Source organism: Bombina bombina, chromosome 3 (assembly GCF_027579735.1).
Source record: "Bombina bombina isolate aBomBom1 chromosome 3, aBomBom1.pri, whole genome shotgun sequence".
Lineage (NCBI taxonomy): Eukaryota > Metazoa > Chordata > Amphibia > Anura > Bombinatoridae > Bombina > Bombina bombina.
Window position 1 is genome coordinate 506,742,825 of NC_069501.1, and position 17,226 is coordinate 506,760,050.

The following is a 17,226-nucleotide window of genomic DNA, read 5'->3' on the forward strand; positions in this document are numbered from 1 at the left end:
TCGTCCTTCTGTGGCCCAGTGCATGGAGTTAATAGGTCTGATGTCCTGTCTTGTCCTGTTTGCTCGCTTTCATCTCAGAGCTCTGCAGTTGGACATGCTCAAACAATGGAACAGAGCTTATTGGACTTGTCCCCTCGACTTCTATTGGCACAGGAGACAAGAGAGTCTCTTCTTTGGTGATTGTCTCTAGATCATCTCTCCCAGGGAACATGTTTTCTCAGACCATCCTGGGAGATTGTGACAACAGATGCCAGCCTTCAGGGGTGGGGAGCTGTTTGGGGCTCCCTAAGGGCTCAGGGGATATGGTCTCAGACAGAGTCTCTTGCCCATAAACATTCTGGAACTGAGAGCGATCTACAATGCTCTCCTGACCTGGCCTCAGCTAGCTTCGGTTCAGTTTATTAGGTTCCAGACGGACAACATAACGTCAGTGGCCTACATCAATCATCAGGGAGGAACAAGGAGTTCCTGGGCTATGACAGAGGTTTTCCAAATAATTTCAGTGGGTGTAGTACCCATTCTTGTTCGTCTGTCGGCAATCCACACCCAGGGGTGGACAACTGGGAGGCGGATTTTCTGAGCAGACAGACCTTTCTTCCGGGGGAGTGGGAACTTCATCCGGACGTGTTCTCCAGTATGATCCTCAAATGGGTTGAGTTGGATCTCATGGCATCCAGGCAGAATGCCAAACTTCCCAGGTACGGGTCGAGATCCAGAGATCATCAGGGGGAGCTGATAGATGCTCTGGCGGTCCCTTGGTCCTTCAATCTAACATATCTGTTTCCTCAGTTTGCTCTCCTTCTGCAAATGATTGCCCGGATCAAACAGGAAAGGGCTTCAGTGATTCTCATAGCACCGGCCTGGCCACGCAGGATCTAGTATGCAGACCTGGTGGAGATGTCGTCTCTACCTCCTTGGAGGCTTCTGCTTCGAAAGGACCTTCTGATTCAGGGACCCTTCCATCATCCAAATCTAGATTCTCTGAAGCTGACTGCTTGGAGATTGAACGGTTGATTCTAGGCAAGCAAGGTTTTTCTGACTCAGTCATAGACACTTTGATTCAGGCTCGTAAGCCTGTCACTAGAAAGATTTATCACAAGATTTGGCTTAAATACCTTTATTGGTGTGAATCCAAGGGCTACTCCTGGAGTAGAGTTAGGATTCCTAGGATTTTATCTTTTCTCCAGGAAGGATTGGAGAAAGGATTATCTGCAAGTTCTTTAAAGGGTCAAATTTCAGCAGTATCTATCTTGTTACACAAGCGTCTAGCTGATGTCCCTGATGTTGTCTTTTCTTTCATGTAATTAGCAAGAGTCCATGAGCTAGTGACGTATGGGATATACATTCCTACCAGGAGGGGCAAAGTTTCCCAAACCTCAAAATGCCTATAAATACACCCCTCACCACACCCACCAAATCAGTTTTACAAACTTTGCCTCCCTATGGAGGTGGTGAAGTAAGTTTGTGCTAGATCTCGCTTGATATGCGCTCCGCAGCAGGTGGAGCCCTGGTTTTCCTCTCAGCGTTGCAGTGAATGTCAGAGGGATGTGATGAGAGTATTGCCTATTTGAATTGCAGTGATCTCCTTTCTACGGGGTCTATTTCATAGGTTCTCTGTTATCGGTCGTAAGAGATTCATCTCTTACCTCCCTTTTCAGATCGACGATATACTCTTATATATAACCATTTCCTCTACTGATTCTCGTTTCAGTACTGGTTTTGGCTTTCTACTACATGTAGATGAGTGTCCTGGGGTAAGTAAGTCTTATTTTCTGTGACACTCTAAGCTATGGTTGGGCACTTTTTATATAAAGTTCTAAATATATGTATTCAAACATTTATTTGCCTTGACTCAGGATGTTCAACAGTCAGTTTCATATTTGGGATAATGCATATGAATAATTCATTTTTTTCCTACCTTAAAAATTTGACTTTCCCTGTGGGCTGTTAGGCTCGCGGGGGCTGAAAATGCTTCATTTTATTGCGTCATTCTTGGCGCTGACTTTTTTGGCGCAAAAATTATTTTCTGTTTCCGGCGTCATACGTGTCGCCAGAAGTTGCGTCATTTTTTACGTTCTTTTGCGCCAAAAGTGTCGGCGTTCCGGATGTGGCGTCATTTTTGTCTCCACATTATTTACGTCTCATTGATTTTTTGCTTCTGGTTGCTAGAAGCTTATTCACTGGCATTTTTTTCCCATTCCTGAAACTGTCATTTAAGGAATTTGATCAATTTTGCTTTATATGTTGTTTTTTCTATTACATATTGCAAGATGTCCCACGTTGAAGCTGAGTCAGAAGATACTTCTGGAATATCCCTGCCTGGGGCTGGAGCTACCAAAGCTAAGTGTATCTACTGTAAACTTATGGTATCTGTTCCTCCAGCTGTTGTTTGTACTGTTTTGTCATGACAAACTGTTTATGCAGATAATATTTCCTTTAAGTACTGTTACATTACCTGTTGCTGTTCTGTCAAAATCTAATACTCAGAGTGTTCCTGATAACATAAGAGATTTTGTTTTTAAATTCCATTAAGAAGGCTATGTCTGTTATTCCTCCTTCTAGTAAATGTAAAAAGTCTTTTAAAAACTTCTCATTTTTCAGATGAATTTTTAAATGAACATCATCATTCTGATAATGGTTCTTCTGGTTCAGAGGATTCTGTCTCAGAGGTTGATGCTGATAAATCTTCATATTTATTTAAAATGAAATTTATTCGTTCTTTACTTAAAGAAGTCCTAATTGCATTAGAAATTGAGGATTCTGGTCCTCTTGATACTAAATCTAAACGTTTAGATAAGGTTTTTAAATCTCCTGTAGTTATTCCAGAAGTTTTTCCTGTCCCTAGTGCTATTTCTGAAGTAATTTCCAGGGAATGGAATAATTTGGGTAATTCATTTACTCCTTCTAAACGTTTTAAGCAATTATATCCTGTGCCATCTGACCGATTAGAGTTTAGGGACAAAATCCCTAAAGTTGATGGGGCTGTCTCTACTCTTGTTAAGCGTACTATTCCTACGGCAGATGGTACTTCCTTAAGGATCCTTTAGATAGGAAAATTGAATCCTTTCTAAGAAAAGCTTACTTGTGTTCAGGTAATCTTCTTAGACCTGCTATATCTTTAGCGGATGTTGCTGCAGCTTCATCTTTTGGTTAGAAGCTTCAGCGCAACAAGTAACAGATCATAATTCTCATAGCATTGTTAATCTTCTTCAACATGCTATAATTTTATTTGTAATGCCATCTTTGGATATCAATAGAGTTGATGTCAGGTATATGTCTCTAGCTATTTTAGCTAGAAGAGCTTTATGCTTAAGACTTGGAATGCTGTTATGTCTTCTAAGTCTACTCTGCTTCCCCTTTCTTTCCAGGGTTAATGATCGTTTTCTTTCATTTTGTTACAACAAGGAACAAAACCTGATCTTTCATCCTCAGGAGCGGTATCAGTTTGGAAACCATCTCTAGTCTGGAATAAATCCAAGCCTATTAGAAAATCAAAGCCAGCTCCTAAGTCCACATAAAGGTGCGGATCCTCATTCCACAGCTCAGCTGGTAGGGGGCAGATAACGTTTTTTTTCTAAGAAATTTGGATCAATTCCGTTCACTAATCTTTGGATTCAGACATTGTTTCAGAACAGTGTTTCAGAGGGTTACAGAATTGGCTTCAAGATAAGGCCTCCTGCAAAGAGATTTTTTCTTCCCGAGTCCCAGTAAACCCAGCGAAGGCTCAAGCATTTCTGAAATGTGTTTCAGATCTAGAGTTGACTGGAGTAATTTTGCAGTTCCAGTTCTGGAACAGGGACTGGGTTTTATTCAAATCTCTTCTTTGTACCAAAGAAGGAAAAATTCCTTCAGACCAGTTCTGGATCTAAAAATATTGAATCATTATGTAAGGATACCAACATTCAAATGGTAACTGTAAGGACTATCCTGCCTTTTGTTCAACAAGGGCCATTATTATGTCTACTATAGATTTACAGGATGCATATCTGCCATATTTCCGATTTCATCCAGATCACTATCAGTTTCAGAGATTCTTCTTTCCTAGATAAGCATTACCAGTTTGTGGCTCTGCCGTTTGCTTAGCTACAGCTCCAAGAATTTTTTATCGAAGGTTTCTCGGTGCCCTTCTGTCTGTAATCAGAGAACAGGGTATTGTGGTATTCCTTATTTGGACGATATCTTGGTACTTGCTCAAGTCTTCATATTTAGCAGAATCTTCATTCGAATCGACTTGTGTTGTTTCTTCAACATCATGGTTGGAGGATCAATTTACCAAAAAGCTTCATTGATTCCTCAGACTTGGGTAACCTTTTTAGGGTTTTCAGATAGATTCAGTATCCATGACTCTATCTTTGATAGACATGAGACATCTAAAGTTGATATCAGCTTGTCGAAACCTTCAGTCACAATCTTCCCTTCGGTAGCCATTATGCATGGAAATTCTAGGTCTTATGACTGCGGCATCGGACGCGATCCCCTTGCATCGTTTTCACATGCGGCCTCTTCAGCTCTGTATGCTGAACCAGTGGTGCAGGGATAACACAAAGATATCTCATTAATATCTTTAAAACCGATTGTACGACACCTCTGACGTGGTGGACAGATCACCATCGTTTAGTCAGGGGGCTTCTTTGTTCTTCCGACCTGGACTGTGTATTTCAACAGATGCAAGTCTTACAGGTTGGGAGCTGTGTGGGGGTCTCTGACAGCACAGGGGTTTGGGAAATCTCTGGAGGTGAGATTACCGATCATTTTTTGGAACTCCGTGCATATTTTCAGAGCTCTTCAGTCTTGGCCTCTTCTGAAGAGAGAATCGTTCATTTGTTTTCAGACAGACAATGTCACAAACTGTGGCATACATCAATCATCAAGGAGGACTCACAGTCCTCTGGCTATGAAAGAAGTAACTCGAATTCTGGTTTGGTGGAATCCAGCTCCTGTCTAATCTCTGCGGTTCATATTCCAGGAATAGACAATTGGGAGCGGATTATCTCAGTCGCCAAACGTTGCATCCGGGCGAATGGTCTCTTCACCCAGAAGGTATTTCTTCAGATTGTTCAAATGTGGGAACTTCCAAGAAATAGATCTGATGGCTTCTCATCTAAACAAGAAACTTCCAGGTATCTGTCCAGATCCCGGGATACTCGGCGGAGGCAGTGGATGCATTATCACTTCCTTGGAAGTATCATCCTGCCTAAATCTTTCCGCTCTAGTTCTTCTTCCATAGAGTAATCTCCAAGATTCTGAAGGAATGCTCGTTTGTTCTGCTGGTAGCTCAGCATGGCCTCACAGGTTTTGTATGCGGATCTTGTCCGGGTGGCCTCTTGCCAACCGTGGACTCTTCCGTTAAGACCAGACCTTCTGTCGCAAGGGTCCTTATTTCCATCAGGATCTCAAATCCTTAAATTTAAAGGTATGGAGATTGAACGCTTGAATCTTGTCAAAGAGGATTCTCTGACTCTGTGATTAATACTAGTTACAGGCTCGTAAATCTGTATCTAGAGAGATTATATTATAGAGTCTGGAAGACTTATATTTCTTGGTGTCTTTCTCATCATTTTTCCTGGCATTCTATTAGAATTCCGAGAATTTTATCAGTTTCTTCAGGATGGTTTAGATAAAGGTTTGTCTGCCAAGTTCCTTAGAAAGGTCAAATCTCTGCTCTTTCTGTTCTTTTTCACAGAAAGATTGCTAATCTTCCTGATATTCATTGTTTTGTACAAGCCTTGGTTCGTATTAAACCTGTCAGTTAAGTCAATTTCTCCTCCTTGGAGTTTGAATTTGGTTCTGGGGGCTCTTCAAGCTCCTCCGTTTGAACCTATGCATTCATTGGACATTAAATTACTTTCTTGGAAAGTTTTGTTCCTTTTGGCCATCTCTTCTGCCAGAAGAGGTCTCTGAATTGTCTGCTCTTTCTTGTGAGTCTCCTTTTCCTGATTTTTCATCAGGATAGAGCAGTGTTGCGAACTTCTTTTGAATTTTTACCTAAGGTTGTGAATTCCAACAACATTAGTAGAGAAATTGTAGTTCCTTCATTATACCCTAATCCTAAGAATTCTAAGGAGAAATCATTGCATTTCTTTGGATGTTGTTAGAGCTTTGAAATATTATGTTGAAGCTACTAAGACTTTCCGAAAGACTTCTAGTCTATTTGTCATCTTTTCCGGTTCTAGAAAAGGCCAAAAAGCTTCTGCCATTTCTTTGGCATCTTGGTTGAAAACTATTAATTCATCATGCCTATGTTGAGTCGGGTAAAACCTCCGCCTCAGAGGATTACAGCTCATTCTACTAGGTCAGTTTCTACTTCCTGGGCGTTTAGGATTGAAGCTTCGGTTGATCAAATTTGCAAAGCAGCAACTTGGTCTTCATTGCATACTTTTACTAAATTCTACATTTTGATGTGTTTTCTTCTTCTGAAGCAGTTTTTTGGTAGAAAAGTACTTCAGGCAGCTGTTTCAGTTTGAATCTTCTGCTTATGTTTTCATTTAAACTTTATTTTGGGTGTGGATTATTTTCAGCAGGAATTGGCTGTCTTTATTTTATCCCTCCCTCTCTAGTGACTCTTGCTGTGGAAAGATCACATCTTGGGTAGTCATTATCCCATACGTCACTAGCTCATGGACTCTTGCTAATTACATGAAAGAAACATAATTTATGTAAGAACTTACCTGATAAATTTCATTTCTTTCATATTAGCAAGAGTCCATGAGGCCCACCCTTTTTTGTGGTGGTTATGATTTTTTTGTATAAAGCACAATTATTCCAATTCCTTATTTTTTATGCTTTCGCACTTTTTTCTTATCACCCCACTTCTTGGCTATTCGTTAAACTGATTTGTGGGTGTGGTGAAGGGTGTATTTATAAGGCACTTTGAGGTTTTGGGAAACTTTGCCCCTCCTGGTAGGAATGTATATCCCATACGTCACTAGCTCATGGACTCTTTGCTAATATGAAAGAAATGAATTTATCAGGTAAGTTCTTACATAAATTATGTTTTTTGTCAGGCCTTAACAAGAATTAGGCCTGTGCTTAGACCAGTTACTCCTCCATGGAGTCTTAATTTAGTTCTCAAGGTTCTTCAAGGGGTTCCGTTTGAACCTATGCATTCCTTAGAAATCAAGTTGTTATCTTGGAAGGTTTCCTAATGCTTCTTCTAAGAAGGACAGGCTCTTACACAATTTGGATGTTGTTCGTGCTTCAAAGTTTTATTTACAGAAGACTAAAGACTTTCGCCTTTTTTCCTCTTTGTGGTATTTTCAGGCAAACGTAGGGGACAGAAAGCTTCGGGCTGTTTCTCTTTCTTTTTGGCTGAAGAGTATTATACGTTTGGCTACGAAACTGCAGGACAGCAGCCTCCTGAGAGATTACAGCTCATTCCACTAGGGCTTTTGCTTCCTCATGGGCATCTCAAAAATGAAGCTTCTGGTGGAAACAGATTTGCAAGGCTGCAACTTGGTCTTCTCTTCACACTTTTACAAAATTTTACAAATTTGATACTTTTGCCTCGGCTGAGGCAGCTTTAGGGAGAAAGGTTCTTCATGCAGTGGTGCCTTCCGTTTAGGTATCCTGTCTTGTCCCTTTGGTATCATTCGTGTACTCAAGCTTGGGTATTGGATCCCATAAGTAATGAAGATGATCCGTGGACTCATTGTGTCTTTAAGAAGAAAAGAAAATTTATGCTTACCTGATAAATGTATTTCTTCTTAGACACGATGAGTCCACGGCCCGCCATGTCATTTTTAGACAGGATGTTTTTTATTGTAAACTTCAGTCACCTCTGCACCTTGGCTTTTCCTTTCTCTTCCTAACTTCGGTCGAATGACTGGAGTGGGAGGGAAGGTAGGAGCTATTTAGCAGCTCTGCTGTGGTGCCCTTTGCCTCTTCCTGCTGACCTGGAAGTGAATATCCCATAAGTAATGAAGATGATCCGTGGACTCATCGTGTCTGAGAAGAAATAAATTTATCAAGTAAGCATAAATTTTCTTTTTGTTAGTCCCATACTCAAATGAGACTGTAGATTAGACCCATGACCCTATATCTGTTCTGATATCCCCATGTCCTCATATCAGACGCCCTGGTCCAACAGTCAGTCTTGAAGTGCTTTACCACATTTGATCTCTGCTCAGACTCCTGGTCCTAGAGCCAGCCCGTCTTTCAGCCACATATCCACATGAGGTACAAGATTGATTAGGCTTGTGGTCCTGCTTCCATATACAAACATTAAACCTTTACACAAGATCATGTAAGCTCCCCTGTCAACTCCATACCTAAACCAGACAATATAAACTCCTAGCCCTGCAGCCACATACCCACACCAGACCCAATGGCTCTGTAACTTCTTACGTTGATATTTCTTTCTAAACGGCTGGTCCAAAATCAAGGACCCCAACCAAAAATATAGCAGATATAGTTTTCAGGGTCCGGGCATGTGCATTACCTGTAAAAAAAAAAAAGTTTTGTCGCCGTAACAGTATGCAATTGTGATTAATATTGTATGCATTATGCACATATGGGCTTGCTTCATGTTATACAAAGTTGAACTGTTGTGTCTTCACATTGTATGAACTGATTTACTTGCACCCACAAGTTATCAAACCTCAAATAGAAACTCATTAACTAAACCAGCAACCTTAAAGAGATGTTTATCTTGTGCTAACATAATTTATTTTTCCACTCAGGGACCGCTGGTATTTCTTGAGCAAGCCATTATTCAGCTTGCCCTGCAGACCCTGGCAGCTAAGGGATACACCCCAATCTACACCCCATTTTTCATGAGGAAAGAGGTGATGCAGGAAGTAGCCCAACTCAGCCAGTTTGATGAGGAGCTGTACAAGGTATGCTCATGGCCAACAACCAAAAATATGATTTTCTGTTATTACAAGAATCACTTATCTTAGCTAAACTATATTATGTTTTAATTCTGTTTATTTTTTAATAACAGACTGTTATCCAAAAGGCTTTATGTTCATTTAGCTCATTCTAGTTCTATAATATTTCAATGTTTCAATAGACTACTTGTATAATTGGCAGGTATGCCCACATTTCCCCTGGAAGGCTGGTGCCATCTCCCAAAGGGAAAAGATTTTAATTCCCTGCCTGAACTCCTGTCTGCTATTCTGCCCGGCTTGTAGTTACTCTGAGGGGGATAATGGGCCCTCAGATCGATTACAGAATGCCTTTAATAGAGGTGTAGATCAGCACTTCCTTGCTGGGAGCAAACAATTGACTGAGGAATCATGGGAAGATGGGAGGGATCAAAGCTCTGTTGTGTGGGTTGTTTTGCCTCCTCCTGTAGGACCATCTTATGAAAGGAAAATAATACACGTACAATGTAACTTCAAAACCCAAAGTTAAAATGAAAACAAGAATTAAAAATAAAAACAAATCATGTAAACCCTACTTTAAAATGAGTCATTACATCTTGGAGGGTAAGCTGAACAGGAATGTTCCTTGGACATTTTTGCAGTTCTTTTCACAGGTTATTATTGTATTGTCTAACCATTTTCCACACTGTACGTTTATCGCTGTTTTATCCTACTGGTGAGTTTGTCTCAAAATATGCAAGGCATTGATTACACTGATAGAAAAATATTTGAACGAAGAAAAAGGTCAGAAGATTCTGGCCCAAAGAATGCACTTGTTAGCACTTCATGTTCCCTGATTTTATCATGGAAATACATGGTTTCCACAACATGATATCCATGATAAAATCAGGGAACATGAAGTGCTAACAAGTGCATTTCTTTGGGCCAGAATCTTCTGACCTATTCTTTGTTCAAATTGAATTAATGCAAAAGCACTCTTGCCCTCTATAATGTATAATCATACTTAATAGTTTGAGTAATGAACTATTGAACTTCTGAATAGTATTTGTTAAATCGAATGTTACATTTGAAATTTCGAATGTGGACATTCGATCTAATTATGAACATTTGAAATCGAAAGTGACATTCGAAAACTGTAGATGACATTTGATTATTGAATATTTAAGACTATTCGTTCTTATCAACATTCTATTATGTAAATCAAATTTCTACAATACATTCTTTCTAACATTTGAATTCGAATATAAACACATTCGCCCATCCCTAAATGTTTAGTCAAGAAATTTGTACAAATTCAAACAAGTTTTCTTATCTTCCAAGTATTGGATTATTTTTTAATTATTTAAGGTTCAAGTTTTTTGTTCTATAGGTAATTGGGAAAGGGCAGTGAGAAGTCTGATGACAGTTCCGTTGATGAGAAATACCTGATTGCCACTTCAGAACAGCCGATTGCTGCACTACACAGAGACGAATGGCTTAAACCTGAGGACCTTCTCCCATCAAATATGCTGGACTATCAACCTGCTTTCGCCAGGAAGTAGGATCTCATGGTAGAGACACACGAGGCATCTTCAGGGTGCACCAGTTTGAGAAAGGTGAGGCCATTCTGCTTGTGATTTAAAAAAATATATCTTGTATTTTAAGGATGGTTGAGCATGCATTTAACTATGTATACCTAATGTAATATTTTAAATGTTGGCATTGTTCTCAAAATATTATTATCGTGTCTATTAGCCCTCAAATATCTACTCCTTTACCACAACTGGCCCATTGTCTTCTCTTTCAGATTGAGCAGTTTGTATATGCCTCCCCTCATGACAACAAATCTTGGGAAGTTTTGAAGAGATGATTGGAACAGCAGAAGAGTTTTTATAAATTGTTGGGTATCCCATACCGTATTGTCAACATTGTGTCAGGTACAAGGACAATGGGGGTCATATAAAGTGGGATTCATAAATCCAGGAAACAATTCCTTACATTCCAATTTTGACTCCTATTTTTTTTTATTTCTATATACTTAAAGGGACAGTAAAGTCATAATTAGACATTAGTGATTTAGACAATTTTAACACCCTTAATGACCGGACCATTTTTCAATATTCTTACCCTTAATGACAATGGCTATTTTTACAATTTCTGCAGTGTTTGCGTTTAGACTGTAATTTTCCTCTTACTCGTTTACTGTACCACACACTATTATATACCATTTTTCTCGTCATTAAATGGACTTTCTAAAGATACCATTATTTTCTTCATATCGTATAATTTACTAAAAAAAAATGATAAAATATGAGGAAAAAATGAAAAAAAACACACTTTTTCTAACTTTGACCCCCAAAATCTGTTACACATCTACAATCATCAAAAACAACCCATACTAATTAGTTTATAAATTTTGTCCTGAGTTTAGAAATACCCAATGTTTACACGTTCTTTGCTTTTTTTGCAATTTATGGGGCAATAAATACAAGTAGCACTTTGCTATTTCCAAACTACTTTTCTTCAAAATTAGCGCTAAGTTACTTTGGAACCCTGATATCTGTCAGGAATACCTGAATATCCCTTGACATGTATATATTTTGTTTTAGAAGACATCCCAAAGTATTGATCTAGGCCCATTTTGGTATATTTCATGCCACCATTTCACCGCCAAATGTGATTAAAAAAAAAAAAAAAGTTCACTTTTTCACAAATTTTGTCACAAACTTTAGGTTTCCCACTGAAATTATTACAAACAGCTTCTGCAATTATGGCACAAAATGGTTGTAAATGTTTCTCTGGGATCCCCTTTTCTTCTGTTATGTGTGATCAGTCCACGGGTCATCATTACTTCTGGGATATAACTCCTCCCCCAACAGGAAATGCAAGAGGATTCACCCAGCAGAGCTGCATATAGCTCCTCCCCTCTACGTCAGTCCCAGTCATTCTCTTGCACCCAACGACTAGATAGGATGTGTGAGAGGACTATGGTGATTATACTTAGTTTTTATGACTTCAATCAAAAGTTTGTTATTTTAAAATAGCACGGAGCGTGTTATTACTTCTCTGGCAGAGTTTGAGGAAGAATCTGACAGAGATTTTTTTACTATGATTTTAACCGGAGTCGTTAAGATTCATATTGCTGTTCTCGACCATCTGAGGGAGGTAAAGGCTTCAGATCAGGGGACAGCGGGCAGATGAATCTGCATTGAGGTATGTGGCAGTTTTTATTTTCTGAATGGAATTGATGAGAAAAGCCTGCCATACCGTTAAAATGACATGTATGTATACACTTCAGTATTCTGGGGATGGTATTTCACCGGAACTACTGTGTTAAAGGTCACTAATCCTTTTAATAACTATTCTCATGTTAAACGTTTTTGCTGGAATGTAGAATCGTTTACATTGCTGAGGTACTGTGTGAATAAATATTTGGGCATTATTTTCCACTTGGCAGTTTTTTTGCTTTAATTGTGACAGTTTCGTTTCTCTTCACTGCTGTGTGGGAGAGGGAGGGGCCGTTTTTGGCGCTCTTTGCTACGCATCAAAAAAATTCCAGTCAGCTACTTTTATTTTTCCTGCATGATCCGGTTCATCTCTGACAGATCTCAGGGGTCTTCAGACTTCTTTGAAGGGAGGTAAATTCTCTCAGCAGAGCTGTGAGAATTCTTATAGTGACTGTGTATAAAAAACGTTGTTTTGTTTTCTTATGTACAAATTTAATTAGTGTTGTTTTTTACTAATGGGAACAAACCTTTGCTAAAAGTTGTGTTGTTTTAAGTTTGATGCAATAACTGTTTTTCAGTTCATTATTTCAACTGTCATTTAATCGTTAGTACCTCTTTGAGGCACAGTGCGTTTTTTTGCTAAAAAAAGATTATAACCAAGTTGTAAGTTTTTTTGCTAGTGTGTTAAAACATGTCTGACTCAGAGGAAGATATCTGTGTCATTTGTTCCAATGCCAAGGTGGAGCCCAATAGAAATTTATGTACTAACTGTATTGATGCTACTTTAAATAAAAGTCAATCTGTACAATGTGAACAAATTTCACCAAACAGCGAGGGGAGAGTTATGCCGACTAACTCGCCTCACGCGACAGTACCTGCATCTCCCCGCCCGGGAGGTGCGTGATATTTTGGCGCCTAGTACATCTGGGCGGCCATTACAGATAACATTACAAGATATGGCTACTGTTATGACTGAAGTTTTGTCTAAATTACCTGAACTAAGAGGCAAGCGTGATCACTCTGGGGTGAGAACAGAGTGCGCTGACAATGCTAGGGCCATGTCTGATACCTGCGTCACAAGCTCGCAGAGCATGAGGACGGAGAGCTTCATTCTGTGGGTGACGGTTCTGATCCAAACAGACTGGACTCAGATATTTCAAATTTTAAATTTAAATTGGAGAACCTCCGTGTACTACTAGGGGAGGTCTTAGCAGCTCTCAACGATTGTAACACTGTTGCAATACCAGAGAAACTGTGTAGGTTGGATAAATACTTTGCGGTACCGGCGAGTACTGACGTTTTTCCTATACCTAAGAGACTAACTGAAATTGTTACTAAGGAGTGGGATAGACCCGGTGTGCCGTTTCTCACCCCCTCCAATATTTAGAAAGATGTTTCCAATAGACGCCACCACTCGGGACTTATGGCAAACGGTCCCCAAGGTGGAGGGAGCAGTTTCTACTTTAGCTAAGCGTACCCACTATCCCGGTGGAGGATAGCTGTGCCTTTCTCAGATCCAATGGATAAAAAATTAGAGGGGTTACCTTAAGAAAATGTTTGTTCAACAAGGTTTTATATTACAACCCCTTGCATGTATCGCGCCGATTACGGCTGCGGCAGCATTTTGGATTGAGTCGCTTGAAGAGAACCTTAGTTCCTCTACGCTAGACGACATTACGGGACAGGCTTAGAGTCCTTAAACTAGCTAATTCTTTCATTTCGGAGGCCGTAGTACATTTAACCAAACTTACGGCTAAGAACTCAGGATTCGCCATACAGGCACGCAGGGCACTGTGGCTAAAATCTGGTCAGCTGATGTTACTTCTAAGTCCAAATTACTTAATATACCTTTCAAGGGGCAGTCCTTTATTCGGGCCCGGTTTGAAAGAAATTATCGCTGACATTACGGGAGGTAAGGGCCACGCCCTACCTCAAGACACGGCCAAAGCTAAGGCTAGACAGTCTAATTTTCGTCCCTTCGGAATTTCAAAACAGGAGCAGCATCAACCGCCACTGCACCAAAACAGGAAGGAGCTGTTGCACGTTACAGGCAAGGCTGGAAGCCTAACCAGTCCTGGAACAAAAGCAAAGCAGGCCAGGAAAACCTGCTGCTGCCCCAAAGACAGCATGAACCGAGAGCCCCCGATCCGGGACGGATCTAGTAGGGGGCAGACCTCTCTCTCTTCGCCCCAGGCCTGGGCAAAGAGATGTTCAGGATCCTGGGCACTAGAGATCATATCTCAGGGATACCTTCTAGACTTCAAAATTATCTCCCCCAAGAGGGAGATTTCATCTGTCAAGGTTGTCAACAAACCAGATAAAGAAAGAAGCGTTTCTACGCTGCGGACAAGATCTGTTAACAATGGGAGTGTTCCATCCCGGTTCCGTTGGTCGGAACAAAGGACAAAGGGTTCTACTCAAACCTGTTTGTGGTTCCCAAAAAGAGGGAACTTTCAGGCCAATCTTAGATTTAAAGACTCTAAACAAATTCCTAAGAGTTCCATCGTTCAAATGGAAACTATTCGGACAATCTTACCCATGATCCAAGAGGGTCAGTACATGACCACAGTGGATTTAATGGATGCTTACCTTCACATACCGATCCACAAAGATCATCACCGGTATCTAAGGTTTGCCTTCTTAGACAGGCACTACCAGTTTGTAGCTCTTCCATTCGGATTGGCTACGGCTCCATGGAATCTTCACAAAGGTTCTGGGTGCCCTTCTAGCGGTACTAAGACCGCGAGGGATTTCGGTAGCCTCCGTACCTAGACGACATTCTAATACAAGCTTCAAGCTTTCAAACTGCCAAGTCTCATACAGAGTTAGTTCTGGCATTTCTAAGGTCGCATGGATGGAAAGTGAACGAAAAGAAGAGTTCTCTCTTTCCTCTCACAAGAGTTCCATTCTTGGGGACTCTTATAGATTCTGTAGAAATGAAGATTTACCTGACAGAAGACAGGTTAACAAAACTTCAAAATGCATGCCGCGTCCTTCATTCCATTCAACACCCGTCAGTAGCTCAATGCATGGAGGTGATCGGCTTAATGGTAGCGGCAATGGACATAGTACCTTTTGCACGCCTACACCTCAGACCGCTGCAATTATGCATGCTAAGTCAGTGGAATGGGGATTACTCAGATTTGTCCCCTACTCTGAATCTGAATCAAGAGACCAGAAATTCTCTTCTATGGTGGCTTCAATCGGCCACACCTGTCCAGGGGGATGCCATTCAGCAGCCCAGACTGGACAATTGTAACAACAGACGCCAGCCTACTAGGTTGGGGCGCTGTCTGGAATTCTCTGAGGGCTCAGGGACTATGGAATCAGGAGGAGAGTCTCCTTCCAATAAACATTCTGGAATTGAGAGCAGTTCTCAATGCCCTTCTGGCTTGGCCCCAGTTAATAACTCGGGGGTTCATCAGGTTTCAGTCGGACAACATCACGACTGTAGCTTACATCAACCATCAGGGAGGGACAAGAAGCTCCCTAGCAATGATGGAAGTATCAAAGATAATTCGCTGGGCAGAGTCTCACTCTTGCCACCTGTCAGCAATCCACATCCCGGGAGTGGAGAAACTGGGAGGCGGATTTCTTGAGTCGCCAGACTCTTCATCCGGGGGAGTGGGAACTTCATCCGGAGGTCTTTGCCCAAATACTTCGACGTTGGGGCACACCAGAGATAGATCTCATGGCGTCTCGCCAGAACGCCAAACTTCCTCGCTACGGGTCCAGATCCAGGGATCCGGGAGCAGTTCTGATAGATGCTTTGACAGCACCTTGGAACTTCAGGATGGCTTATGTGTTTCCACCCTTCCCGCTGCTTCCTCGATTGATTGCCAAAATCAAACAGGAGAGAGCATCAGTAATTCTAATAGCACCTGCTTGGCCACGCAGGACTTGGTATGCAGATCTAGTGGACATGTCATCCTGTCCGCCTTGGTCTCTACCTCAAGACAGGACCTTCTGATACAGGGTCCATTCAAACATCAAAATCTAACTTCTCTGAAGCTGACTGCTTGGAAATTGAACGCTTGATTTTATCAAAACGTGGTTTTTCTGAGTCGTTTATTGATACCCTGATTCAGGCTAGGAAGCCTGTTACCAGAAGGATTTACCATAAAATATGGCGGAAATAACCTATACTGGTGCGAATCCAAAGGTTACTCCTGGAGTAAGGTTAGGATCGCTAGGATATTGTCTTTTCTACAAGAAGGTTTAGAAAAAGGTTTATCAGCTAGTTCATTAAAGGGACAGATTTCAGCTCTGTCCATCTTGTTTACACAGACGTCTGTCAGAAAATCCAGACGTCCAGTCCTTTTGTCAGGCTTTAGCTAGGATCAAGCCTGTGTTTAAAGCTGTTGCTCCACCATGGAGTTTAAACTTAGTTCTTAACGTTTTACAGGGTGTTCCGTTTGAACCCCTTCATTCCATTGATATAAAAATGTTATCTTGGAAAGTTCTGTTTTTAATGGCTATTTCCTCGGCTCGAAGAGTCTCTGAGTTATCAGCCTTACATTGTGATTCCCCTTATCTGATTTTTTCACTTAGGACAAGGTAGTTCTGCGTACTAAACCTGGGTTCTTACCTAAGGTAGTCACTAACAGGAACATCAATCAAGAGATTGTTGTCCCATCCTTGTGTCCAAATCCTTCTTCAAAGAAGGAACGGTCTTTTACACAATCTGGATGTAGTTCGTGCCCTCAAGTTCTACTTGCAGGCAACTAAAGATTTTCGCCAAACTTCTTCCTTGTTTGTCGTTTACTCTGGACAGAGGAGAGGTCAAAAAGCTTCTGCTACCTCTCTCTCTTTTTGGCTTCGTAGCATAATACGTTTAGCCTATGAGACTGCTGGACAGCAGCCTCCTGAAAGAATTACAGCTCACTCCACTAGAGCTGTGGCTTCCACTTGGGCCTTTAAGAATGAGGCCTCTGTTGAACAGATTTGCAAGGCTGCAACTTGGTCTTCGCTTCATACTTTTTCCAAATTTTACAAATTTGACAACTTTTGCTTCTTCGGAGGCTATTTTTGGGAGAAAGGTTCTTCAGGCAGTGGTTCCTTCTGTATAATGAGCCTGCCTATCCCTCCCGTCATCCGTGTACTTTTGCTTTGGTATTGGTATCCCAGAAGTAATGATGACCCGTGGACTGATCACACATAACAGAAGAAAACATAATTTATGCTTACCTGATAAA

General features: G+C 40.9%; 1 protein-coding gene across 1 annotated transcript in view; it reads left to right on the forward strand.

Annotated features, from left to right (window-relative positions):
• Positions 1-17,226, forward strand: part of SARS1 (seryl-tRNA synthetase 1) — a 67,958-nt gene that overhangs the window by 28,333 nt on the left and 22,399 nt on the right. Inside the window, 4 exon segments of the mRNA XM_053706904.1 lie at positions 8,679-8,845; positions 10,195-10,318; positions 10,321-10,425; positions 10,618-10,741. Of these exon segments, the coding sequence (XP_053562879.1) occupies positions 8,679-8,845; positions 10,195-10,318; positions 10,321-10,425; positions 10,618-10,741 (520 nt within the window).